The sequence below is a fragment of the Platalea leucorodia genome, assembly GCF_965183815.1.
Source record: "Platalea leucorodia genome assembly, chromosome: 3".
Classification (NCBI taxonomy): domain Eukaryota; kingdom Metazoa; phylum Chordata; class Aves; order Pelecaniformes; family Threskiornithidae; genus Platalea; species Platalea leucorodia.
This window is the reverse complement of record NC_138825.1, coordinates 22,089,128-22,116,286: the sequence shown is the minus strand read 5'-3', so window position 1 is coordinate 22,116,286 and position 27,159 is coordinate 22,089,128. Positions and strand designations below refer to the sequence as shown.

The following is a 27,159-nucleotide window of genomic DNA, read 5'->3' as shown; positions in this document are numbered from 1 at the left end:
TCTAGAAACAGATTAACTGAAGAGAGTTTGGGAGTCTTAAAATAGTAAAGAATAGGTTTTATATGGAATCTATTGAAATATGGCAAGCTCCCAGCAGGCATTATTCATAACTATTTTTTTAAGGGACCACACCCAAACCAAAAGTTAAAAATGCAGCTAAACACTGCTATCATTTTCAGCTGCAACTATCCCATGCAAAGGCTCGTTTCTGCAGCAGGGAAAACATTCTGCATCTCATTAGAATGACTGAAGCCATAATTAACTTTGCTAGTTTAAAATAGTTAAGATTCAGTTTTATGTAAACTCGTGATTAGAAAGGGAAAAAGTCAGTTGATCTCGTAGTCAAGGTTTCTTCAGCGCAGTTGTGTGAGTAATGACTGTGCTAACTGTAATGCAGTCAAAGATGTTTGCATAAATACGGAGCCAGAGCAGCGTTTGGCTTTAAAGAGAGGTCTAGGCTGTTAGGAGACCAGTAGTTTAATGAATCACGCTAAGACTGTTCAACAGTGCTCTTATTTCAGCAAGTTACCATTGCATAAAAAAACCCATGATTTTCTAGTACTGCTGAAAACTCAGCCTAGCACAAAAACAGTTACATGAGAAGCAACAACTGTGGTGAGAAGAGGCCTTTAAAGGTCAAATTTATTGCAGAGAGAACTGGGTGAGAGTAACTATAGCTGGAGGCAAGCTGACAACCATGGCCAAACCTAACTGGAACAACTCCTGTAGCAAAACACAGTGGTTGATCATGAATGAAGATGGGCTTTCTAGAGAATGAAGGTAAAATAAAGAACAGCAGGATGCAGATGTTAAGAGTGAGGTAAATCCAGCAGTAACCGTATCTGTTAATATTCCATACACACAGCTTCTAGGTGATGAAATTGTTGCACAGCCTCCTGAAAGCTGTTGCAGGGTGACTAGATTTAAACACAATGATTTGTTGTTTACAGTATTTATCTGCAGAGAAATTCTTCAATAAAATTCACAATCATTAATGAAGATTCCAGCACTGTCAATTATCCAAGTCAAGACAGAGCCTTCCCTAAGGACTAAAACTCCAGAATTATGTCCAGCAGTGGATATAAGATGACAACCCCCCCAGAAGCTGAAAATCCAGGAATGAATGGCAAATTCTGGAGTCTAGTCTGCTCTATCAAGGGAAGTAGCATACAGTGATTCAAAACAGACTCTTCAGATCAATAGCAAAAAGGCAAGATATGAATATTTAAAAGCCTGAATTCTTACCATAAACAACACATTTATTATAAGATAAATGATATCTGGATCACAGTATGCCTAGGAAAGAAATTGGTAGTATCTGTCAAGTGCTGTTAGATTAATAGACTGCATGATTACATTAGCAAGTAACACACCATCAATTGTGGTGTGGCCATATCTGCACTGTTAACACCTCCTGTAATGCATGAAATAAACCCAAACATGGTAAAAGTTCATACAGACAGATGGGGCTGAGGATTTTAACCTAGCCTTGTCCTTTCCCTGTAGCTGTAAAGCTAGTAGTTTTCCCTGGGTACAGAGGAATCGCTGCTGAAATCCATCTTCCCCACAGAGCGTGTCAAGTAAGAAACAATGACAGCCTCAAAGTAATTCTCAGCAGTATGTGTGATCCTTTGGAAAACAGCTAACTGTAAACCTACACAAAAACTGGAATGAGGGTAGATCAAGCAACTGGAAATCATAATTAGCTTCACAGCCTTGCCTTCTCCAATCTATGAAATTCGGTGCACGGCCTTGGCCAGTAATATCAGATAAGCAAACCCTGAAGTTTACACACTGTTCTACGTTCAGAAAAATAAACAGGTGGCTCTTATATGGCACACAGAACCACAGAAAGACAAGATATTAGGGAAGGAAACTTCCCAGAACCAAGAGGAAACAGCATGCTGGTGGATGCGTTGGCAGGAACTTTGTTGAGCATAAGTAGGTGTTTTGGTATGTAGATTTTTTGAAGGGTGGCAAGTGAGAAGATACACTTCTATTTAACCAAACTGCTTCAAAACCCAGAAGCGTGCTAAACTCTACTCCTGAACGCCACGTGAATGATACTAGTGATGACAGTAATTGGTCACGATCACTAGCTTATGCTGGCCGAGCTCCTGCAGAAATAGGGAAGGCCAGAAGAGCGAGGAGCTTCACATCAGACTAAAAGATTTTGCTGTACAGTTTTAAGTGCTTCTTGCAAAGCAATAGCAAGACTATTTTTGTCATGGATAGCATTCCTTATGGTAGAGGAAGGACAGAGAATGCTCTCTCAACAAAATGTTGGGGAATTTGGCTGTGTATGTGGCTAATGAAATAGGCACCACCATCTGATAACCAGGCTGAAAGTTTCAGTGCATCAGTCCCTTACTGATCTGCAAAAAAAAGTGATGTAAATGTCAACCTCTTGTGTAAGTTATATCAGCTTTAGAAACAGGTATCACTCTGCAAGGATTCAAAACAGCCACTCCTTATTTTTTCTTTTCAGAAGACTGTCACCTTAAGACATGATTGCAGTTACGCATCTAACATCTGAGGTCAGTTATCTCTGCTTCCTGAGCCCCCCAGGCCTTCCCTCATGGCTGACCTCACTCACTTCCACAATCTGGTCCAAGGTCCTTTCCACAAGATTCAGGGAACATCTGGAAGCAAAGCCCTCTGTGGTTCTGGTTCCCATACTCACAGGAGATGATGCCTCCAGAAGTGAGATTAACAGCTTCGCCTTCATGAAGTAACCATATTTTCAAAAGTATCCACAGAGGGGAAACACGCAGTAAAGATGACTATAGCTGAGAATGATGGGGAAAGCTACCAGCAAGGGATAGAGAGCAGAAGCGATCAAAGAGTAAACAGCTGTCCAACATTAAGAAGGCTCTGAAGCCTTCAGGTTAGGAAAAGTGGACCCAGTCCTTCTCCAAGATTATGACTCAGTTTAAGATGATCAGGAGCCTTATCATCTTCTTTGCAGAAGGTAAACAGAACATGAAAGACCGTCTCTTTGCTTTTCTTATTGGTACATGTCAAGGAAACAGTTACAAACCACTGTCAGGCTCTGTGTAAAGGTGTGTTTGTAATGAGTTTCTTTAAACACATCAAGGTCATTTCCAATTCCTGTAGTCAGGATCCGTTTTCAGGACCAACATTTCCAAACACAGATCCCATTACTCTAGCACCCTGTTACCATAGGTGGGATTCTGGGCTAGCAAACGTCGATCTTCAGGCAACGCCATTGCTCAGACGTAAGTGATCTTACGACTTGGAAATACAGAGGTTCTCTAATTTAGTATTCCTAAGAAATACATGCCTTTAAACAAGACATGAAAATTCAGCAAGGTCTCATATCTCAAAAGATTTTATTTGGCTGAAAATGCTTGAGTGTATGAGACCTCAGCTAGCATTTTCCTCTTAAATCCTGTCACAGAATTGCATTAATATGATGCTGAGACAAGAAACAGCCTTTTCAACGGAGGGGAGGGAGGAAGGAGTAAAGTAATTTCAATATTTTGAAAGAGTATAAACAAATAACATTCTAAGAGACTAGTAGGGAGTATTCTGCCAGGACCCTTCCCAGTCAGGTGTTACATGTTAAGCTAACATCCTCCTCACACACCCTCAATGTCTGCAGTTCAAGATGTTTTGTATTCAGGCTTCACAACATAAATTGTGCTAAAGTCATATAAGCAACTTATCAAAAGGTCACCCGAAAAAAGAAACATGTGGGTTATGAAGGACTCTGGCCAGCATGCGTGACATTCAATATTACACAGCAGAGCATCTGTCACATCGGATGACAGCAACTGTTTTAGCCATGCTGGGCTCTGTTTCTTTTTGTGTATATCGAGGGAGGAAAAAAGGTCTCATAAGGCTCTGGTCTGCGAGATACAAAGAACCGTAGTACACATCAACATCTACGAGTCAAGCTCCTTGACTGAGCAAACAGCAATACTCACCTTTTGATCTTCTGTGAATTCCGAGTTGTTGTGCTGAGACTGCGCCTCTTTTTGTAGATGCCTTGCTAATCTGGATGGGGGGGGAAAGAAAATTGTAGAGTGGGAACACAACACAGAAACACACATGCCCCCCAGTCAGTCTCCAGAAAACAGCCAAAAGGTCCACAGACTGCTGCTCCAAATAGTTTTTTGGGGGGTTTGGGGTTTTTTTTAAACATAGATTTCTATAACCATGGCAGGCCATACTTAAAAAAAAAAAACAGAAGATGGACAAAGTATGCAACTACCTTAGGCACAGGAATACGTATATAACGTATCATGAAGGGAGAACAGGTAAGAAAGTCCTTCTAGCCAGCAGCCCCTTTTACAAGCACTGACCTTTTTCCTCTCCCCATCCCCTTATTTTATAACATCAAACTATAGCCCCTGTGAAGACCCACGGTGGTACAAGCCCACGCGCATGTCACGGGGAGAGTTTGAGGCAAGTTGGACTGCCAGGGCACCCCGGGCGACGGCCGCAGGCTCTCCCAGCGCGGGAAGCCAGGCACAGGGCGGCTTGGCCCAGGCTGCCGGGGTGCATCGGGGTGCATCGGCTCACGTTCACGCCTGTCGGCATCACAGCGGAGCAGAGACCCCCACCCCTTGTCAGCATGGAGACTGGAGTGCCAGGGGGTTCGGAAAGGAGCAGCAAGCAAACAGCTGGAGAAAGCGAAAGGAAGCTGGAGAGGGAAGCTACGGGAAGAGTTACAGTTTCCGTCCGGGGAGGAAGGAGAACATTAAACAAGCAAAACCTCTGGGCAATTGTTGCCATTCCCTGTAAATAATTTTTTTTTTAAAAAAGAAGAGGGGGAGGGAGGGCAGGGGGCTGATGTGAAACCCAGGGACAGCAGCAGTACTGTGGGCATCGCAACACACTTCAGTCTGGAACCTCACAAGTTTGCAGTGTTAAAGGGAGTCAGCCTGTTTTTGGGGGGGGGGGGGGAGGAGTTAAAATACAAACACCAAGGTGCGTACACGAAAACAGATTAACGTCAAAGCCTGCGTCAGCAACAAAAGATCAGAACTCAATTATTTCTTTGCTTTTCCTAAAAATAAGCTCTGTTAAAAAGACACAAGGATTGAGGCCGCTGTAGTTTTTAACTAGCACCAGTGAAAACACAACCACACAGGACAAAGCAACTGCACAACTCAGTGGCGTTGTCCCCCTTCATGAAGGGGGGAAGATGGTGGCTGAGAAAAGACAAAAAGCACAAATATGCTTAAACCCAAATATGTACTTTTTCCCTACCGCTCAGCTGATATGACACAAGGGACATATAGAAAGGGCATTTAAAAGTAACGATTTAAGAAAACATATCACCATAGCAGCAATATGCCACCCACAACAGGCAGCATCACAGTATTAACATTTCTGCAAGCAAATGCAACCCTCTTTCCATTTGTCACTAATACAAGAAAAACCACCCTAATCCAAATAAACGCATCTGGCATCTCGCTTGAAGCTTGTTCAAAGTTGGATCAGACCAAGTTCCACAGATGGGGACATTCAACAGGGAAGGCGGTGGCGACAGCTTGGAGGGCTCTTGCGCCAGTAAGCACCTGAATGAACAAGGGCCAATCTTTGCACCAAGCTTCCTGCACTTCCAGGAGTAACATAAAGACCTGAGCAGATGTGGGTCCCTTGGGCACAGGAGGTGAATAATTGGGTTGTACGTCAGTAGCCGTTAAATCTATGGAATGAACTAGCTTAGATTCGGGAAGATCTTTGTCGGTGTCAGCAAGCTGACCATAACCAGCTTCTCCCCGGCCTCCCTGCGTTGATCAGGACAGACCTTGCCAACATTAGCAGCACCTGGCCAGCTGCAGCAACACACTTGTTCATCTCACCGCAGGTTGCCATTTGAGAAGGCGACAGCATAAAGCCATGCTGTTATCTCTCCCCAGAGCTACAGGTAGGTACCTTGCCTTGTGCTTCTTACTTGCAGCTTCTACCCTATAGATTGAAATCGTTATTAATTTACCTGCTGTATCTACAAGAAGCAGATACACACACTGACAAGGTTCTGCTCCTCCCTAGGAAACATCTCCCGGTAATCCTTTGATCTTCTCTCCCCTTTCTTCTCCCTCCTGGAACCACAGAGTTCATCTGCTGATGACAGTTCAGTAGGAACTCACTGATAAGGCTTGCAAGAGCAGCTTACAATACCACTACCCAAGAGGAGCTTTCTTACGCAGATATCACACTGCTCCAAAGTCAGAATAAAGCAAGGGTGCAGAGATCACCTCGGCTCTCATCAGACACAAGTGATGCTGGGAGGAAGGGAACAAAAGTTATACTTCGACTATCAAACTGGACTGTCTGTGAACATTTAGTGGTCTTACTTCTCAATGAAGCAAGCTCAAAACGAGAAGCCTGAAAACTTTTCATTCTGAAGAAGCATCATTAAATGAAACTGACTGCTGAGGCTGCCAAGATGGTTTCACACATTAGGATCCTACTGGACTCCTCACAGATGTCCACATAAGGGCAGTTATTAAAAATTTCTTCTTTTACTTTCGGATGATTGGTTTTTTTTTTTCTTCTGAGATATAGATCTAGAAGAGAACTTCTTTCCATCCCTGTGCCAAGGTTTGTAGTAACAGCTTGCCCCACTCTAAAGACCATCAGCAAACTGCAAATAACTGAACTTGCATCATCCTGTCTGGTGAGTGAATGAAATGATGAGTTTACAGCATCTCATGACTATGCTGTACCCGGCCAGCAGTCTAGTTGCTCTGAATGGCAACTGAACTGGTAGCCAGTATGGTTATAGCCCATAACTTGAACAGACCTGAATAGCGCTAGAAGATCTCTCAGAAAGCATCTCTTCAGCTGACTTTCTCTTGGGGAGCAAGTGCAAACCCTCTGGACTTCTTCCAGAAAATTCACCACAAGAAACTTAGCCTGCAATACTCGGATCACAAGGAAATAGCTTTCCCCTTCATGGTGAATAGAGAACTAGAGGAGGGCATCTGACTAAAGCGACCAGGTACGTTTATAAGGATACCACCAGCAGTGCCCTACGGTGCCAGCACTTGTCTGACGCCAAGGGACGGCGTGGTCCCACCCAGTGCAACCCCATCTAACCCGGGTTGCACCAGTCCCTGCCCTCCCACCATCGTGTTCCCGCTCTCCCACCCCGGTTTCATCAGTGGTGAAACACGCAAGCGTGCGATGGACCACTTCTCACCCTGATGGGTTTTGGGGTTTTTTGGGGGGGGTAAGGCTGATGCTTCAGCAGCCCATTTGCCTCAGCCGGGTGCCCCTGCCGCACAAGCAGGGTGCCCCGGGGGACAGGGCGATGGGATGCGCTTACCCCGGCCCACCGCTGCCCATGGCCGTGGGGCTCCGCCGCCCCACGCCTGGGGGGGGGCCCGCAGCTCCACGCCAGCCGCCCGCCACCCCTCGCAAAAGGACGGGCCGGCTCCCGCCTCGCCGAGCACCCGCCACCGACCGGCGGTCCCGGCGGGGCGGCTCCCGGCGGCCTCGGGCGACCCCTCCCGCCTCGCCTCAGGGGACGCCCCGGCCCACGGCCCCGCCGGCGGGGCCTGAGGGGTGAGGGGGGCCGCGGCCTAGGCCCGGCGGGGGCCCCCCCTGCCCTGCCCCGCCCCGCCCGGGGGCGGCTGCCCCCCCCCCCCCCGCCCCGGGCCCCTCACACGGGGCTCCGGGGCCGTGCCGGGGACCGGCGGGGCAGCGGCGGGAGCCACCCGCCCCCGCACTCACTCACATCTGGTACTCGTCGATCGCCTCCACCAGCTGCCCCCAGGAGTCGAAGTCGGTGCCTTTCCTGAAGCTGGCGCCCCAGCGCTGCAGGAGGCTCCGGGCCGCCTCCGACATAGCCCCAGCACTAGGGCACCATGCTCACCCCGGGCCGGGGCACCGCGCCGGGCAGCCGCTCCCGCCAGCCCCGCGCCCGCCGCCGGCCCAGCCCAGCCCGGCCCAGCCCGGCCGCCGCGACAACCAAACACGGCGAGCGCCTCCCGCCAGCGCCGCCCAGCGAGGTAGGCTGCGCCGGCCGCGCCCGCCCCCGCCATCGCTACCGAGGCGGCGGCGCCCGCCCGCGGCCGGGGAAGGAACACCCACTTCCGCCTCGGTGTGTGTCATGGCGGCGGTCACGTGGCTCCCGAGGGAGCCCGCCCTCCCAGCTGGGTCTCGGCGGCAGCGCCCGGGCGGGGACCGCGCCGCGCCGCTCCTCCGCTCCCGGCCGCGCCGCCGCGGGAGGCCCCCCCCCAGGTAAGCACCGGCGCCCCTGCGCAGCGCCGCGGGCGGGTCACCCGTCCGGGAGGGACGGTGCCGCCGCTGGGCCGCGGGCCGCCGTCCCCTCCCGCTCCCGCCCCTGTTTGTGGCGTTGAGGGGTCCCTACCGGGGGAGGGCTGCGGGGCCTGGCCGTGCCTCCGCCGGCCGTCCCAGGGGGAGACCCCAGCGGCGGGGCTGGCGCCGGTGGCCTGGGGGCACCCGGCGAGGGGGGGATAACCGGCGGGATCGATGCTGTCGGCCCGCCGTACCGCGCGGGACGATGACATCGGCTCTCGGCGGGCGCTGCCTGCGGCGGTGGCGGCGGCGTGACGCACCGCCGGGAGCCGGGCAGGGCCGGGCGGAGGCGGCGGCGGCGGCGGGCCCGGAGCGGCGGGGCCCCGGCGCCTGCGGGGGCCGCCCGCGCCCGACGCGCCGGTGGCGGCGGGGCTGGGGGAGCCGGGCGGCACCGCGGCTGCTGCTGCGAACGGGGCCGCACGCCGCGGCGGCCGTCGGTCGGTGTGTGCCGCTGGCGGCGAGGCGGCGGCCGCGGGCCTGAGGCGGGCGGCAGCGGGCAGCCTCCCGCCGAGCAGCCTCCCGCCGAGCAGCCCGGCCTGTGCTCCGCCGGGCGCGGGGGTGAGGGCGGTCGGGGCGCGGAAGAGCTCTTGTTAAGCGCCTGGCAAACCGCCCCCGGCCTTGGGTGCGACCGGGCGCCTCTGCGCTGAGCGGGGCGCGCTGCTGCGCAGGTGGGTGAAGATGTCGCGATAGGTGCCGACACGGTAGACAAGCGACGACCTGCTCGGTCGGGAAGACCTGGGTGGTGGCAGGGGGTCGCTGCTTGGCAGATCTTTTTTTCAGCAAAGCCGCGAAGCCTTTTGTAACGATGAACTGGAGAGGTTCCGAGAGGGTGACGAGGGGACGGAGGTCTCCGGTCCCGCGTCCTGCCCGGGGCAGGGCCAGCCCTGCGGGCAGCCCGGCGGCCTCGGGGCTTTATCCCGTGGCGTCGGGAAAGCCTTTGAGTAGGGGGACCCCGCAGGCTCTCTGGGCAACTCCTTCCTCGGTTTGGCTCTCCTCGCGCTGAAGAGGTTTCTCCTTTTACTCCTCGTTTCAACTTGTGCCCGTTATGTTTCATCCTCCCACCGTGCACCGCTGTTGAAAGCTTGTAAACACGTCTCCTTGGAATGCTTATGCTATATACGTTCTCCGAAATTGAGGTAGAAGAAAAAAGATGGTCTGTTTTAGCTGTGCTCTACCAGTGTCCAGGTCTCTTGCATGTGTGTAAATATATCCATGTTTTCAGCAAGGGTTACTGTGTAATTGCAGTTTCATCTATATCAGTGGTGCCGCAATAAAAGCTACTAATAGATCGACCTGATAACGACCTCAGTGAATTAAGATATACCTGTAAATGACATGGGAAATACTCAGCCTTATGCAGGAGGTAACAACTGTGTTTTTTCGAATAAGAAAGTATACAGTAATGTAGAACAAAGACGGTTATAGCTTTTTGCCCAACTTAAAATAGTTGCCTCAGAAAACATGTATTTCAACAGAGTGAAATTCTCAAACTAAGCACGTGGATGATGAAGCCAAGGGCTATGAAAACTTAGTGTTTCAAATGGGAAAAAAATAATTTCTTCTCTGTAATTATGTATACAACTTTGCAAATGAATTTCTTTCCTAATCGTTTACATTTGGAATATATTTCTGTAAGCATGGCATACATAGTACCTCAGCTGTACCTGTTCCTACAGCTATTGATTTCTTTCCACACCTTAGAATTGGCATAAACAACAGTACAGAACGAAAATGACCCACTGGTTTCATCGCAACCCTCTGAAGGCTACGGCTCCTGTTTCATTCAATTTTTATGGGGTAGCTACCACTCCAGCTGCAACAAAGGTTTGCAAGTAAGTGCACTTGTGATTAAATTCAGTCTGCCTCTCACAGTTTAAGGGCATCCTTAAAAGTAATGGTTACTCTTCAGTTTTTGTTCTGAAGATGACTAGAAACGTGTAGGCTGGGAGACAAGAAGACGCTAATAACACTGAACGTTTAGTTACAAAGAATGAATTATCCAGTTTTCAAGTCTCTGAGTGTATAGCAAGGCCTATTATAATAATGCAGAGGCAAAAGACTAAACATTTCATTGTCTTTCTGATGACTGTGCATTCTTCTGCAAAGGATTACTTAAAGTAATTTCCATAAGTGAATAAGGCATGAATGTTCTATTGTAGATAGGAATACAGTGAAAAGAGATCTCGGCCTGTTTTGCAGATCTATTCTTATCTCTTCATATGCTCATCCTGTTCTAATGTTGAAGAATGTTCCTGCTTGTTACTTCTCTTCCCTCCCCCTCTTGGTGGATAAAGGCATAGTTGCTTTAGTTTGTCTTAGAACAATAGATTGATAATGAGTACTGATTATGCATTGCTGTCTGTCCAAAATGGATTGTACTTTAAAGAGTCAATTGTATGTATCCAGAGGAGAAAGGAAGATTTTTCTGTATTTATTGGCATCTTCCCCATAAAGTACCTTTCCTTGCCTTCAGATAGCTAAATCGAATGCTTAGCTTTGCTTTCTTAGCCAAAAGGGTGGTGGTATACATGTACTTTCTTACTACTACATTTTTGGGTAGAATTTCTTAAGTTTATTTTTTCTTTTTTTTTTTTTTTTCTCCCTTCATACAGTGATTTGAGGTTATCTCGAGCACGACTGTTGGAGCTGTTTACGGACTCGAGTTGTAATCCAGAAATGATGAAGAATGCAACTGACTTGTACTTCTCACTCTTGCAAGGTAGGAGTATTTACTAGCAATACTGCTAATACATCAAGAGGTATATAATTTGAGTTTTAATGACGCTTCTCAGGACGTGTATTTTGCTAATCTTCTGTAAAGAAGCTTTGCGCTTCCCAGGAACGAGAGTATCTTTACGGATTCTGTGCTCGATACCAGTCATGGGTACTCACCAGGCCCTTTCTACAAGTTTCAGTGTCCTTTGTGACCCTGCCAGTACTAAGTGTTGGCAGTCCTGTCCTCTTGCTTTTAACCTTATTCTGCTTCCTGCTGGAAGAGAAAACGTTTCTTTGTCTCTTCGATTGTGGTGAATTGCTCCTTAAGTATAAATTGACTCTATTAATTAGTTGATAGGAGGTGCTCTTTAGTGTAAACTTCTGGTTTGTCTAATGCTAGATAATAGACTTGTTGCAAGTTTACACTTCTGCTGCTCCTTGTCTTATAGGTGCTTATAGTTTACACTTCTGTATAGGTGCTCATTAGCATACCATCTACAGTTTCAGTAGGTGGTCACCTATGATGATGCGTTCCCTTGAAACCTTCCTCCTGCCAATATTTTGATAACTTTCTCTTAGCTGTCAGGTGCTCAGGCAAGTTTGTTAGGACTGAGTTTTCAGGCATCAGCCGATTCATGGAAACTGTGATCTTTCAGTCTGTGGGAAGTGAAGCAGCTCAAGTTGGTGTAGTTCCCTCAGTCTCTGGGAGGGTGTAAGCTAATGCAACGTTCTAGATAAAGGTAAGGTAACAGTCCATGTTGCTGCAGACAAGATTTGGAGAGTTTCTTCAGGAAAGCATCACGCTTGGTCGCTAAAATCTTCTGCATGTGAAAGGAATGAGTATTTTGTGTCTTTCAAAACATGTGACAGCACTGAGAGCTATATCCCCAATAGCGGCTGTTGCAAGTCTTGAGTTCTCGAAGTTTGTAAGACCTGATCAGGCCAAGGCCCATCTTACTCCCCCCTAAAAAATTCCTTGGGCCTGCACATGCTAGCGTTTGAACATCCCATAGCATGAGCTTCATCCCACTGACTGCTGCTTTCTGGGCTGCTGGACATAAAGAAGCAATTTCCTGTAGCCCTGGAGACAAAAGAGGTGATGACTAGGTGAGTCCATGCTTACAAGCCCTTTTCCCTCTCCCTGTTGACCAGGCAGCTTTTCCTGGAATTTCCCGGTTGCCACTATGGTGGAAGGGAGAGTCACTCGCTCACCTCAGGCAGCCCCAGCTGTCCCATACCTGGGTCAGTCCAAGTCCCAACTAGTCACCATACGGGACATGCAGACATCTGCAAGGTTTTCCTTGAGCAATCAAGACTCACAAGGTTGAACTGGTAACCTGCCGGGCAAGGAGTTTCTTGTAGTAGTCAGTTTGTTTTTTATCTCATCTTGTTCTCAAGATATTGAGGAATAAAAGCCTCAGGAAGTAACACGGGTGTTTGAGTGGTACAGCAAGAGACATTCTTTTATCTATTTTCATATTCTTATTATCTCCATTACTTGCTTCTGTTTCTTACTTTGAGATTGCCTGGTACCTTTTTTTATTCTATAGGTTTTATCCTTTCACTGGATGACTCTTCCCAAGAATGCAAGTTGAGATATATTCAGAATTTCAAGTGGACAGACACATTACAAGGACAAGTTCCAAAGTATGTATGCTTTTATGATTACAGGGTATGCAGCTGTTTTCTTCTGGTCTGTTATGTATATGCACATGTGCCAGCACAGGTGTGAAGGAAAACTTAAAAGCGTAGCAAAACGCTGAACACAAAGTAGTTTCCAAAAACTTGTTGCTTTGCGTTTTTGATAATTGCTGTACTGTATTAGGTGTTCTGAAGCATGTGTGGCCTTTATGTAAGGGCGTGATAACGCATGAGAACGGTAGAAGCATCCATTGTGTCTTAGTTGATCTACAAACTATATCTACAGTTCGCTAGAGCAGTACAAAGGAGAATCTTGACAGTATTGGTGAATTGAATATAACATAGATTACTACAGTTCAAAAGTTTTTCATTTAGCATTATTGGCTGACCAGTATCTTCTGACTTTTTTTAAGCACAAATGTTGCTGAAGATCTGATCTTCTTGTCCTCTGAAGCTACTATTACATGTACTCCTGGTACAAACAAACAAAGCTGCTGTTCTAAGTAGGAATATAGATCTGTAACCTTCTGGATTATTCAGTCATCTCTTGCTATTGTAGGTAATTGTGTTGTAGAACCACGTTTACAAATTTGTCAAGCTTTATCTAGAAGAAGCGCTTGACTTCAGCAAAGGTTTTATTCCTGTTGGAAGACAATCTGTTGATTAGGACTCTCTTCTGGTTTTCTCATGGTCATACACACTTGTTCTTGTGCCAACATTATTCTTCCCACTCCCACACCTTTCTTTTTAAAGATTACTACTTCCTAAGCTATACTGAGCTTGTGATTGCAAGTTCACTCTTTTCAGGGACCATGTTTTTAGCTTCCGAAATATCCTGCTATTTGCACATGCCGTTTGACTGAAGTTACATAAATACTTGCAATACATTCACTTGAGGGAGATGTAATAGACTCTTACTTATTAATTTAGCAGCTACAACTTTAAAGTAGACATTCCAGAGCAAGGCTTTCCACAAAATGTGCAATTTAAAAAGAAAAAAAAAAAGATGGAAAAATGTCAGCCACACCCAAAGCTAAACAAATCTCAAGTTACTGTTTTAAAATAAAAGTTCCCAAATGGGAAGGGTAGGCATCTGAATGTGGGAAGTTATAATTATGAGCTCTTAAAGGGAGTAAGTAAAAACTGAAGTCTCTTTTAGGTATTTCAGCAAGTAGGAGGTTCTGAATTGGAAATTGTTGACTTCTTAAATGAAAAATATTTTGTGGAGTGAAATGTCGACTTATGCTATGTGAACTATCATCAGAGGGAGCTTGTCAGAACAAAGTGGAAAGCATTAAATTGTTTGGGGGGGTTTTGTCTGTCTGTCTTTAGTGCCCAGCAGGATGCAGTGTTTGAACTGATTTCCATGGGATTTAATGTAGCTCTGTGGTACACAAAATATGCATCAAGACTCGCTGGAAAAGAAGAGTAAGTGTTTTTCTTTTCTTAGTAATTCCGTTGCAGCAATATTCCACCAAAGAATTTAGCAGGTTCTGAGTTTTGACTGCTGTAGTGCATGTCCAGCTGAGACAGCAGGAGTTCAAGGAGGCAGTTGGCCTTCATTCAGGTGCTGTAATGTCCAAGTGCACTTCAGTCCCTTCTTGCATCTGTGAACAAAGTGTACTAGTACCATGTGACTGTGGTTTGGAGAAAGTGTCAGTTGTGAATAAAGCCTTCGTCAGTCCTGCTCTAAATGTCCAGGTACAAAATTGAGATTCTCAAAATCACAGCTCTGCTGACTTCTAGCCCTACAGATTTCTAAAGCTTTGGCTTTTGACACTGAGGTTACCTTTTATTTGAAAGTCATTACAAGGTCTTGCATTTCTTTTTTCAAGTGAGTTCTGTGTGATTATTTAATGATTGGGCGCTGTAAGAAACTTTTTTACCATGAGGGTAGCACAGCGGTGGGACAAGTCACTTAAGAGTGTTAGTGCACTCTCCATTCTTCCTTGAAAGATTCAAGGTTCACCTAGACAAAGCCGTAACTGACCTGATCTACTGTTGTCAATAGTCCTGCTCCAAAGCAGGAGGTGGGACTAAATGACACCTAGAGGTCCCTCCTAACTCAAATTTCATTGATTCGTTCTATATTCTTAGTATAACAGAAGATGAAGCAAAAGACGTTCACCGAAGCCTGAAGATAGCAGCTGGGATTTTTAAACACTTGAAGGTAGAGAAACTGTCTTTGCTGTCCGTTCTTTAAGTTGTCTCTAAGTACTTGACTTCTTGTCTTAGAAAAGCCTTTGCTTTTCCGATGAGGGTACAGAATAAACAAATACGTCAGATTATCTGAATGATACAGGAAAAGGAAGGGTATTGATATGTTGTGCTACCACTCAATCCCTGCTACTCTTTCCCAATGGCAGTGGAAGAGGTACGAGTCTGTCTGCCCAGTAGCACGCGCAGCAGTGCGGCTAACCATCGTGGGACCTTCACGCAGTGTCCTATCCGTTTAGGAATAAGGGACTTGCTTTGCACTGGCTGCATTGGCAGCAGTGGTATTAAACCTAAACTAACTTTGAGACTTGCTTTGTACTTAGGAAAGTCATATTCCAAAACTGATTACACCTGTAGAAAAGGGAAGAGATTTAGAAGCTCGACTTATGGACTCTTACATCATACAGTGCCAAGCTGAAGCTCAAGAAGGTATCTTTAAATATACATTTGTTGGGGATGGGAGATGGCAGTCTTTGTGGGTTTTTTCGATGTCTCATGAAGTCTGCTTGGCAGCAATACTAGTTTTTTCTTCTGAAGTACTGTGGCTTAGTGGGGCGGGTTGCTTTTAAAGAAACTTAAGTTACAATTATAGGAGGAAAATGCCAAAAATCAATCTGATATTACAAATCTAACCCCTTTGGAGGAACTTGTGTGTGACATTCCTCCCCTCTTCTTTTTTTCCTTTCATGCAGTCTCTTCACCACCATGCTTGCCTAACATAAATTCCCAGTTCCTTTAAAATATTTGCAGCTTCCGTTTACTAGCTAGTCTTCAGACTAAGCTTCCTTCAGCTTTTCTACTAATTTGGAATCATTCTATCCAAGAAACAATCTGTCTTTATTCTGCAGTTTGCTTGACTGCACAATACTTGTTTTCTGCTCATGCAGGGGTTTTAAAATGCTAAATGCCTCCGCTGATTTGATGCGACGTTTTCAATTAAACTTTAATACTGTGGTGTGGAATTTTTTTTTCAGTGACAATTGCTCGGGCTATTGAGCTGAAACACAATCCAGGACTAATAGCTGCTCTTGCTTACGAAACAGCTAACTTCTACCAAAAAGCTGGTAAGTGTCTTGTTTTGTATCCTTAGTGACCTGGTTTATGCGTTCTTGCCAGCAGACATACTTCACCCGCCCGTCAGTTGCGATATTAACACTGTTTCTCAGGCATGCTTTGTATATTTAGCTTCTATTTAGTGCATTTAAGGCTTCAGTTATCACTGTAACAGATATATTTTGATAAGGCCTTTTGGTTTTGTGGGAGTCTTTTTCAATAGCTAATGGTAGGAAATGTTAGTGAGGGGAGGCAGAAGACAGAGTAATGTGTTGAGAATACATAACAGCAGCAAACAAATGGCTTGATGTAAATGCAGTGTGCTTCAGCTGCCTTTGGGCAGCAGGTTATGATGCAGGCTGTAAAGTGTGTAGCAGGTTAATTATGTACATCCTTCCAGATGAATAAGCTGATCTGTGGGCTTGCTGAGGCAAGAGGGAAAAGTGCAAAAATACGGCAGTCAATGTAAGATATGGAATATTGTAACATACGTAGGCTTTTATAGGTAGCTACTTGAAATTAAACTAGGAACAAGCTTTGAAATGCTGCCTAAAAATACTTAGGAAAATGAGCCTTCCAAACTTAGTGGACAGCAGTTTCAGGGATTCTAGGGACAACTACGTGATAGCTCAACAAACTGCATATTTTTCTTTTTTCTCATAGTTTCTTTGTGCCTTTGCAGGAGTAATTTATGTCACTTGTTTCTGGCTACTTTATAGTTAAGATCTGTTGCCTAGTTTAAGAATTCTGTCTTTGAGTATGTGTGGAATTTTTCTTTTTGGAAATGTCTTAAAGAATAACTTTACATATGTGTTCACAGATCAAACGTTATCCAGTTTGGATCCAACCTATGCAGGTAAATGGAGGAAGTACTTAAACTTGAAGAACTGTTTCTATATGGCCTATGTAAGTATTTTGGCTGACATCTGTCACAGTTTTTAATGTTGTCTAAGGGCCGGATAGGGAATGGGGGCTAAGTATTGCCTTGACTTTCTTTCCATGCTGGGAAGAGAGACTGTGCAGTGTCAGTGGCATTTGAAGTGGTTTTGTTGAGCCAAGTGAAATTACTGCAGCATGGAATTTATGGTGATCACGTATCATTAGGTGAAGCAATTCAGGTTGAGCCTAATACTTGTCTTCCATTATCTGCATCACAATCTCATTCTAGGCATAATTCAGAGGTGATCATCTTTTTGAAGGCCGTGAATGAAACTGCATCAAGTACTGTTAGGTACCATTCCAAGTGCTGTCCCTTTTTGCGTGACTGATCTCTTGGCAAGTGCAGTGGCACTCTTGGGATCATCAGCTGCTCAATTTGCTGTTTATTTCTTGTAGCCTGCCGCAGCCTCTGTAATCTGGCTCTTTCATACTGTAAAAAAGGCCCAAACTAAGCAGCTAACATCATTGTTGTTTTCTTAACATTAAACCTGTAGCTAAAAGCTGCTTGCCTTATTAGCAAGTTCGAGAGGTGAGGGAGGGTCAGAGCTGTGGTACTTTTTCTTTAATTTGTGTAATAAGGACAGTGGTAGATTCAGGTAGCACTTGCTGTACTGTGAGAACAGACGTTAAAGGAGGGTATGCAAGGTAGGCGTTCGTTCATGGGGTTGTTCCTTTACCTATGGTATTTAGTATTTAAACTTAGCAACTCCTGATAATAGAAAAGAAGTCACTCAGTTCTCACTGGACTACAGTACTGTCTTCAAACCTAAGTGTGAAGGAATGGGACTTTTTGGGGTTGAAAAGTTATTTGGACTATGGCAAAATATCTCAAGTGGCCAAACGCCTCATCTCTTCTGGGTTCAGTGATGTTTGTTGCATATTCAGTTTTTGAGTGTTCAGGTAGTTTGAGTTTTTAGAGTCTTTGCTTTGTAAACTTGACTGGGGTTCATCCTCATTCTGTGAATGGGGCTTAATGCTGCACATTGATACAGTGAGAGAGAGAGGTTTGAACTAGACTGTGTACTAGTGCTTTTGGTAAAACGGCCACTAGACTGTGTACTAGTGCTTTTGGTAAAACAGCTCAAAGTTACGCTTGGCTAGACTTGAGACAGCTGGCTGCATACCTGCCTCACTGTGTTTGCGTTGAACTGCATTGTTCAGTGAACGCTGCTTTGACTGGAGTTCCCCAATTGTCAGCTGTCTGCAGAGAGCGGCAGCTTCAAAGAGGTGCAACTCCGATGTGAGGAAGAGCAGAGGTGAATTGGTGCGGGAAGTGCCCAGTGATGTTGGTAACGGTTTTGTCCTCTCCCATTAGGCATACTGTTACCACGGTCAAACTTTACTGGCGAGTGATAAATGCGGGGAAGCAATCAGATCTCTGCAGGAGTCGGAAAAATGTAAGTGTGATTGAGACTGGATGACAGGGTCAGATGATGGCGTGCCAGTTTTATTTTGCTGTATCGTGTTTATTGCGTCTCCCATAAGCTTCATCTGTCACCTGATGAAAATCCAGCACACTTTTGAATGGAGACAGTATATTCTTCTTTTGTCTTACCAAAGACTGTCTTTCCTAGCAGTGCTGCAGAAAATTTCATCTTCACAGCCTGTTAAAGACTGGCTTTGAATGCCTGCAATACTGTGTAAAAATCAATTGTCTGGTCACCACGTTTTCTGGTCTGGATGTTAAGTTACTGCAGCCTTTTCTGCTTTTGAGGTTGCTCTGTCTTACATTAAATAGTGAATCTAGACTATGTTTGTTTGTTTGTTTTTAAACAGGTTTCAGTAACTTATTTCTGTTTATTTGAAAGGTAGATTAAGGGAAGTTTGCAGTAGTTCAGGGTCTTCCTGCCCATCCTTCTCTCTTCAAAGCTATTGCTACCCCAGTGGCCTGCACTGCATAACTTTACCACAATGTATAAAAAAAAATGCTCAAATCATCAAATTGGAAACTTCTAATATTAATTTTAGAAAGAAATAAAAAGAATTAATTAAGAACAAACTAAGTTGGATTACTTGCAGTAAAACAAATACTGTGTTTTTAGTGTGCCTGCTGTTGAGAGAAGAGTGCTTCTTTTCCCACTCCATATCCAGTGTTGTTTAAGAAGCAAGAAGCCTGAATAGATTCTGGTATCTACTAAAACTGAAGCACTGTAGATCAGAACCATGATTTAATAGATTCATATAAATGATTTTTATTACATTTCTTTCTCGCAAAGTTTTTGCCAAGGCTGAAGCATTGTGCAAAGAATATGGAGAAACCAAAGGGCCCGGGACTACTGCCAAACCTTCTGGACATCTCTTCTTTAGGAAATTAGGAAGTTTGATTAAGAACACACTAGAAAAATGCCAGAGAGAGAATGGATTCATGTAAGTAATTCGTGGTTGGTACAGTACTTCATATGAACTGTTAATACCTCATTTGCTTTTATTTCCAGACGGGATGGTAAATCTTACTCTCCAGTTCTTATATTCCTTTTGGCTATGGCATGTAACTTACAGAATTGCAAATTTCTCTTTAATTTTCTCATAGTGGATTTGCTATGGGTCTGTGCTATCACCCTCTCTGTTTTCTATGCCAGTTCGGCAGGGTAGGTTGGACTGACATGCTGGAGAGGTGAAGCAGTTTTCTTCCTTCATTCCTCGGCCACTTTGTTCCTTTTCCTTCTGCATGAGAGAAAGTCCTGCAGAGGTTGCTGTGTTGCTCTAATGCCCTCTTCCCAGCTGCTGGGATCTAGTAAGCAAAAGAGGACAGAGGGGGAAATGGAGAAGACTGGTAGCTGATTCTGCTTTGCTAGCAGGGAAGTCAAAACACAGTCATGCCTTCAGTGAAGAATATGCTTAGGGTGCTAGGAGCTTTACCACTCTAAGTATAATCAATATTGTGAATAGGGCTTTCTGTTAGTTAATGCCCCTTCCAAAAAGCGTTTGGAAGCAGTTTAAAATAGCAAGATTAGTTTGGCTTTAGAATTCTTTTGCTCATTTCTTTCTCCCCTCCCTTCCTCTTATGATTTAGTATTCCATAATAGGCTTGTTATTTCCCTTTTTATGATATTTAAAGACCTGCATAATACGGGAATTGACTAAACAAAAAGGGTTGTCAAGTACATCAAGCTGAACTGCAAATAGGAAAAGAAATTCTCTACTCTGCTTTGGTTGCAATAACCGTTGTTGTAGCTTACAACAGCAGCATACAGGAGATTTCAACAAATCCATGTCCCTCTAGAAACAAACTTTGAAAGAGAAACCAAATAACCAGTGACTGTTTTGGGAGATGTGCCTGCCACAGAGCTCTGCTGCAGCGCAGGAAGTAAGGTAGCGTGTGTCAGTATGTGTCAGTTTTCAGCTCTTGTTGGTTTGCCGAGGGTAGATTCATACCCTCGTTCAGGCTTTGTGTTGTGGCGAGCCTTTGTGGGTGTTGCAGTGTTGTTGCTGTTACGCACTGTGGCACATTAAGACTGATTTAGGAAAAGAAGTGTCCTCTTCATCTTTCTGGGAAGTATTTTAAATCCTCGTTGGGATTTTGGAGGTCTTTTTTGGACAAAAGGTGCTCTTCTCATTGAAGCGCTGGGAATAATGGTCATGAAGTAGGAAAGAAACCCACCTAGCTATTAGGGGATGAATACTGAGAAGGAATTGCGCTTGTTGTTGTGAACCTTGCTGACAGAATGCATGTTGGACAGTGCCTTAACGAATGGAAGAGAGCAGCGATGATTGCCACTGTAAAAACCCAGATTGTTTCTCTTTAGAATTGCAAACGAGACTTGCAGAGATAGTGCATTGTGTTTTAAATATATTGCTGTATTCTATTACAGCTATTTTCAGAAGGTGCCAGCAGAGGCTCCCCAGCTGGAACTGAAAGCAAACTATGGCTTAGTAGAGCCTGTTCCTTTTGAATTTCCTGCCTTGAACGCACACTGGACTCCTGAAACACTTGCAGCGTTTGATCTCACCAAGAGGCCAAAGGATGACACTGTAAGATAATCTTATGTACTGTTCTTTCCTGGTAGCTTCATTGTGTGTATAATACAGAAATGCTGTTTTGCTCTTCTGTAATGCTCCCCAGCTCAGTGCAGGACGTAGACACAAGGCTACCACCTGAGCTCACATTTCCGCTGTGCAAGGAGGCAAGTCAGTTAACCTCTCTGCCACGCTGTCAGCGTCTGGAAATTAGGAGTAATTTTTTTTCTAAGTCCTGAATAGGAGGAAATTCTTTAATGTGTATAAGATGCTGAAATGCTATAGGAAGATTCTTTTTTAGAAAAGGATTCATTTAAGGATGCTGAAATAGAGAATCTTTGGCTTCCCCCCTTGCTTGAGGCTCACTCAAAGCCTTCAACCTTGAAAAGAGAAGGCACTGTTAGATTAGAATGTGTAAAGTTAGCCGTGCATAAATACCGTGCAGACACAGTGGTTTGTACTTGTGGTATTTAATTTTTTTTCTTTCTTGTTCGCAGGCTAAACCAAAACCAGATGAAGAAGTAAAACCTCTGAAGGAACCAGATATAAAGCCTCAAAAAGACAGTGGATGCCAGATTTCTTAAGTGCCACAAGTGCTTTGAATTCACTTTAAAACTGTATTAATTGGACTCTGGGGCTTTAGTTCTGATCTCCTTTTTTCTGATTCTTCTTTTTTAATTTAGAAGACTAATTTAATTTACTTTTGTTAATATGCATCTATCTTGCTTGAGAATGTGGTGGATTTCTCGGAGTTTATTTATATCTGACTTATTTTTGGGTTTAGTGGGATATCATAGAATGAGCGGGCTTAAATGTTCTTATTGTGCCTCTAGAGAGTTTCTTTTTGTGGGTTTAGTTTCTACCCACAAATAGCAAAGGAAGTATCATGATTGTAACACTTGAGGATTTTTCCATTAAATTATATGCTGTATAATGTCAAATTCTGCAAACAAAAGTTTGCATGAATGGTTATGTTTATTCAGGTTTTGTCATTCAGGCTTAATGCCCTGTTGTGTTCCGATTCACTGAATTGTAGTGAGCGCAGAAAATCTGGGTTTGGTTTGTAACACCCCTATGGTGTTTCACAGGACTTTCACAGAACTTGGAAAACCTTAAGTTCTGTGTAACTGGAGCACAATTTATATTCTTCTGAAATGATTAGCCTCTGTTCTTTCCTCTATAGATTAGGGTTCTTGTATGGGAATTTGTAGTAAGGTACTTTAGCTTGTCTGTCCTTAAATTAAAATCCTTTAATATCAAAGTGTATGTTGAAGTGACGCAGCAAGTAATACGAAAGTGCTTAGAAGTAATGCATCACTGTGTCATTCATTCAAAGGTTTTGAATCTTGAAAGATTTGGTAAGTTTGAAAGCTGCAGACAGTTAAAATCTCCTGGCACTAGAAAAGCTCCATTTGAATTTGTGAAGTTGTCATGCATAAGGTAATGGAATTGTAACCGAGATGCTGTGTTTCCATCTGGGTAGTGTCTATAAGAAGCTGTCAGGAGAACAGGGAGGAGAGATGAGCTGGAGAGCTGATGGCACAACTGGGAAACCAAGCTCTAGATTTCCTTTATGCCATATGTACACAGTGCTGTTTCTCAGCTTTTGCAGTATTGCACTGAAATTAGCTCTTAATGAAGAGAACTTGCCAAAAGCCAAGCCCCCAGTCAAGGCTGAGAAAGAAAGTATTTTGTAGAACTTCCTTCTTCCATTTCTGCCTACTGTGGAAAATGTGATAACATTCTTTAGTGCTGAGCACTCCAAAACACCCGTGTCGACAAAAACATAGCTTTCTGATTTGCTGCAAATGCAAAAGAACATGATGCATGCGTTGAAGCAAGGGCCTTGCCATCTCTGGCTACCAGTTGCTGCATTTCCCTTTACCTGAGAAAGAAACTGAACAGCCTGAAAATATTCCCATTTCAACAAAACACGATGGCATATGCACTTATCGTGATGTATACTATAAACACATTCCTCACTTTATACTGTTTTGATCGGTTCATCTTCCACTGTGGTGTAATTTAGCACTTATGTTTGAAATCTTTCATGGGACTTAGAGTAACTTAGCTTAGAGGGCAGGTGTGTAGCTCCTTGAAGACCCGTGGAACAAAAGCTGTTGAGGAGGTTAATGGGAGACTCGAGACTCTTCCTGAGATACTGGACCAAACTACAGAATTCATTGCTGCAAAAGGCAAAGAGGATCTTAATATTGGCTGTCGTGGGTGAATCAAATGCAGAACTCATTGCTTCCAGTGATGGATTTTTCTTTCAGCCAGTTCTGCACACAGAAATAAGTGTAAAATCAGCTGAATTGCTTTGGAAGAAGTTTCTGTTCTGCAAGGGCTTAGGTGGGTAGAGGATAATAAGTATCAAGAAGAATTTATATCTAAAAATGGTCCATTTCTTCTGATACCGCACAGGGGCCTGGGGTGTGTTTTACAAAGAGTTACTCAGATCTGTTCATAACTTGATCAGCTGACCTTTTAGACTTCTTGCATTATTAAAAGACCGGCTTAGGTTTTGCCAGAATGGAGCGTGGAGCTACTTTGCCTATGCAGATTTTAATTCTCCTGAAAACTTACTACAGCTGTAGCCATCTACGTTTGCTTAGCCTGCCCCCTTTAAGGATCAAGATGCAGTTAACTCGGTTTCATAATCATGATTTTTTTAGTTACTCATTGTTTTTCAGGTGTCTCCATGTGTTAATAGGTACACCTCTCAACCTAATTAATTTTCTTTCTATGCAGACTAGATTCCATTTTCCCTTCCATGTGCTACACACTGTGGCACAGACTTACCCTTGTTTGCTAATGCATGTGTAGGTGCTGAGACTCATTTCCAGTGAGGCTTTTGCCCATGGGTGTATTTCAGTATATGAATAGCTTAAAATAAAATGAACAGATCATGACTAAATCATTCCCAAACAACTTGTTAGGAAAGATTATTTTATGGACTTGCAATTCGTAATCCTTTGGACGCTTTCTCAAACCAAGTGGTTTGTTTGAATCAAGTTCACTGTAAATAGTTTGGGGCCTAACCAAGTGGATTGTGTCAGATTATGGCATTACTTAAGCCTAGCTGTGTAACCTCTTACGCCATAGCTGTTTCAGTAAATATGATGTAGTAGTTTAAAAATAGACTAATGGAACAAACCTAACTCCCTTAACGTGTTGCTTTTCAAGACAAACTTTGTTTACTTGTAGTTAAAATTCCATGGCAAACATTGGATAGTTTTGCCTAAAAATAAGAAACTGGAGACTGTTTAGTGTGCAAGGTATAGAGAGCTGTGAGTCAACGAGCAGTTTTCTCTTTGGTTTTGTTGGGTAGAAGCAAGAATTATGTAAATAATATGTAGATTAACTGTCCAATATGCTTAAGAATATGGGTGAATTGACTGGGACTTTCAGTTAATCTGGAAACCTAGCAGCCATGTTCCTTCTATTATGTTTTCCTTTAGTAATTTTTAAGAATGAGGTATTTTGAATGGTGACTTTTTAATACTCTAATGCTGCAAGAGCCTGTTTTTGTGGCCTCTCTCTGGTTTTAGAGGCTCTCATGGCTAAACCTGCAAATCTTGTTGGTGTAAATAGTCTTTAAAAATTTGTGCCCAGTCTGAACTAGGACAAAACTGCAGCTAAATAAAATATGGAGTGCTGGGCCCTCTATTTTGTGCTTTTAAAAATGCAATGATTGTCTTTAATCTACTATAAAACAAACCATTAAGCTCTTTGTAAGATTTCCATTTAAATACCTTCCTCCATGTATTTAAATACACTTCCTCCATGTTTCGTGTCCCTGGGTTTACAGTAGTTACTCTCCATCCAGCACATGACACTCCTAGAACGGAGGGACTAGATTTGGCCCTCGGATGCCGATGTCTGCCTCCCACTGGATTTGGTAGAGGAGTTTTGCCTGTCAGCCTAAGGATGACGTTTGGTCACTTAAATGTTCAGCATGAATATGTGGTGCATCTGTAATGATGGTATTGGTTCATAGCATAAGGAAGAAAACAGATCCCTGTATCTGTGTAGAATATAGCCAACTTTGCACTTTAGAAATTTCCGATCTTGCCGTTTCGGTACAATACAATATGGTTGTAAATACTCCTTCCTAACCTTTTAATTTTGTTGCGCTGATTTCACTACTGTGCTATTGGTAAGATTTTTATGGGAAACATTGCTAAAATGTATTTTTAATGGTCCGTGTGTAAAATAAACTCACAAAGCATATCTCTACCTTTAGTATTGGGGGAACATGAGAGGAGGCAGTAATTCATCTGCTTTCCATGTCAATTCAGAGAAATGAAAAGTTTCTGTCCCTTGGCTGTGGGATGATATGTTTCATCCCATCCCTGCACCTAGTATCTAAACTGAAGTTTCAGCATTAACATAAATCCTGGGGGTTTTGTTTGTTTTCTTTTTTTTTTTCCCCTAAGTGGCCCAGTTGAGTGAGGCATAAAGCACAGCGGGTATGACTGGCATGGAAAATCCCCTGTGGTGGGTACCTGTCTCCAGATGTTGAGTGCAGCATAATGACGTTTCCGCAACAGCCATTGGATTCGCTCAGATCTTTCCCCGCTGGTGATGCCCTCAAATTCAACAAATGTCACGTGGTAACTGAGGGGGCCCTTGGTCAGCTTTTTATGTAGGAAGGCCTGCTTCCTTTGGTGTTGGTGCCTTCGTGGATTACAACCTTCTTGAAGCCATCCTGTACTCTGAATAATCAAACTTCAGTGGAATCAGCTCTGATGAGACTGACCGAGCAGCCTTATTTTGTGAAGACAGTCACCATGCGATCTTAAGCTTCATAGTTTGAAAATTTGTATGTAACCACAAGTTTCAGAACACCATTTAAAATAAACAATCTTAATGTATCAGGTTTTGCTTTGTCATTTAAAATTTTAAGTATAGCAGCAAGAAAGAGTCTATCTTGAATGTTACTTTCTCCAATTTAAAACCAATATAATAGAGAATACTTTAGCCTTGCTGTATGGCCAAGGGAGGACTTAAATGAGCAAGATAGTTACGTGAATTGGGTGCATATGGAAGTAGTAGCTACAATGAAGCACTTCAAGTCATGGGGCAGGAGGAGAGGAGGTGGAATTTCCAACCTTATGTTAAAAAAAAAAAAGTTATTAGGTATGATTTCATATGCCTATACAAAATCCTAGTGCTTTTCTATCTACTACATGAAGGGGTTATTCGGGCAGTGCAGATTGCTGGCCATTTCTCTACATTGCCAGCAGGTGGCAAGTAGATTTGTAGGAAACACCGTTTTTCATTTTCAGAGGCATGGTTGGCTCTTTCAATTTTTAATGTAAATACACACTAATGCCTTTTGGCCTTTCAGGCTTTAGCACAGTTTCTAGAAGAAAAAAAAAAAGAGTCTCTGTTGGACTCTGATGTCTATCTTCTGAAATAAATCTTCTTCCCTCAACAAGGTACTTTGAAAAAACCTACAGAAAAGGTGTTTTCATTCACGCATGTTGTGACTTCAGTAAAAGTATCGATAACTGATTCTATAATATTTTTCCTCCTTCCTAGTGATTTAAAGGATTTCAATTTCTATGTAGTCCTTAGACAATAAGAATTGTTTGGCTGTCTAAAACTATCTTCTACTTAATTTCGGTAATATCAAATAATGTTATAGGGATGCAATGACTGGGCTGTTTTGAGCATAGCACTGGGAATTTGCCAATGTCCTGGATATCAACTTTAAGACAAACTTTCCTCCCCAATTTAGAAACTAAAATTTTTCTACTTTACTGTTTGGGTTGTTTTTTTTTTTTTTGTCTGACATCAGATTCCTCCGTTCAACCAGGGAGCCAACCAAACAGGTCATTATATTTTGAGAGTGTTCATAATTTTAGCATGTAGCTGCTGGACTGGATTTTTGTTTTCCTTTCCTCCGTAAAGAAAGTAATCTTTTCAGCAGCAGTCTCTGCTGAAACGGATTAACTCTGAAACGGATTGCCAAGTCACAGAAAGTTGCTGGTTTGTGTTGGGAACTCCTGAAGACCCACAATTTCCCTCGTGCTGGTCTGAAAACGGCTGATGAGTTACTTGGAACACTTCAGACTTCAGAAAGCTGAGCAGCTCCTTGCGTGTGAAAGACCTGTCTTACTGTGTGCTTTTCCTAGTGCCTTGCAGGCTGCTTTTCACGCCTGCTTCTAAGTGACAGCGAAAAAACCCTGGATTTCTATGCTTTATTGCTTTCCTTAGTTTCTTGCACACTTCAGTAAGAAGTGGAATAACCACCAACGATGCTTATAGCTAACATCATTGGGATAAAGTGGATAAGCAGACGGTTCAAACCATAAAACTGCCTTTTCA

General features: G+C 43.8%; 2 protein-coding genes across 6 annotated transcripts in view; one reads left to right on the top strand and one right to left on the bottom strand.

Annotated features, from left to right (window-relative positions):
* Positions 1–7,907, bottom strand: part of AIDA (axin interactor, dorsalization associated) — a 29,651-nt gene extending 21,744 nt beyond the window's left edge. For all 3 annotated transcript variants that reach the window (XM_082306964.1, XM_082306965.1, XM_082306966.1), the window contains exons 1-2: positions 7,718–7,907; positions 3,951–4,020 (exon numbers count right to left, since the gene is read on the bottom strand). In XM_082306964.1, coding sequence (XP_082163090.1) covers positions 3,951–4,020; positions 7,718–7,827 — 180 coding nt within the window. In that variant the 5' untranslated portion in view covers positions 7,828–7,907. The remainder of the gene's footprint in view (positions 1–3,950; positions 4,021–7,717) is intronic.
* Positions 7,908–8,155: 248 nt separating this feature from the next.
* Positions 8,156–25,700, top strand: BROX (BRO1 domain and CAAX motif containing). 3 transcript variants are annotated; one of them, XM_082307111.1, is made up of 13 exons: positions 8,156–8,223; positions 10,003–10,133; positions 10,914–11,020; positions 12,567–12,663; positions 13,990–14,085; positions 14,755–14,827; positions 15,198–15,303; positions 15,849–15,938; positions 16,748–16,833; positions 18,182–18,263; positions 19,083–19,233; positions 20,679–20,838; positions 21,321–25,700. In XM_082307111.1, the coding sequence occupies exons 2-13, from the start codon at positions 10,033–10,035 to the stop codon at positions 21,405–21,407; spliced, it is 1,236 nt and encodes a 411-aa protein (XP_082163237.1). In that variant the 5' UTR covers positions 8,156–8,223; positions 10,003–10,032; the 3' UTR covers positions 21,408–25,700. The 3 variants fall into 3 exon arrangements, 2 of the variants coding, with proteins under 2 accessions (XP_082163237.1, XP_082163236.1); XR_014227691.1 differs by lacking the exons at positions 8,156–8,223; positions 21,321–25,700 and adding exons at positions 8,697–8,969; positions 20,090–20,178 and having other exon boundaries at positions 20,679–20,792; XM_082307110.1 differs by lacking the exon at positions 8,156–8,223 and adding an exon at positions 8,700–8,969.
* Positions 25,701–27,159: the final 1,459 nt, after the last annotated feature.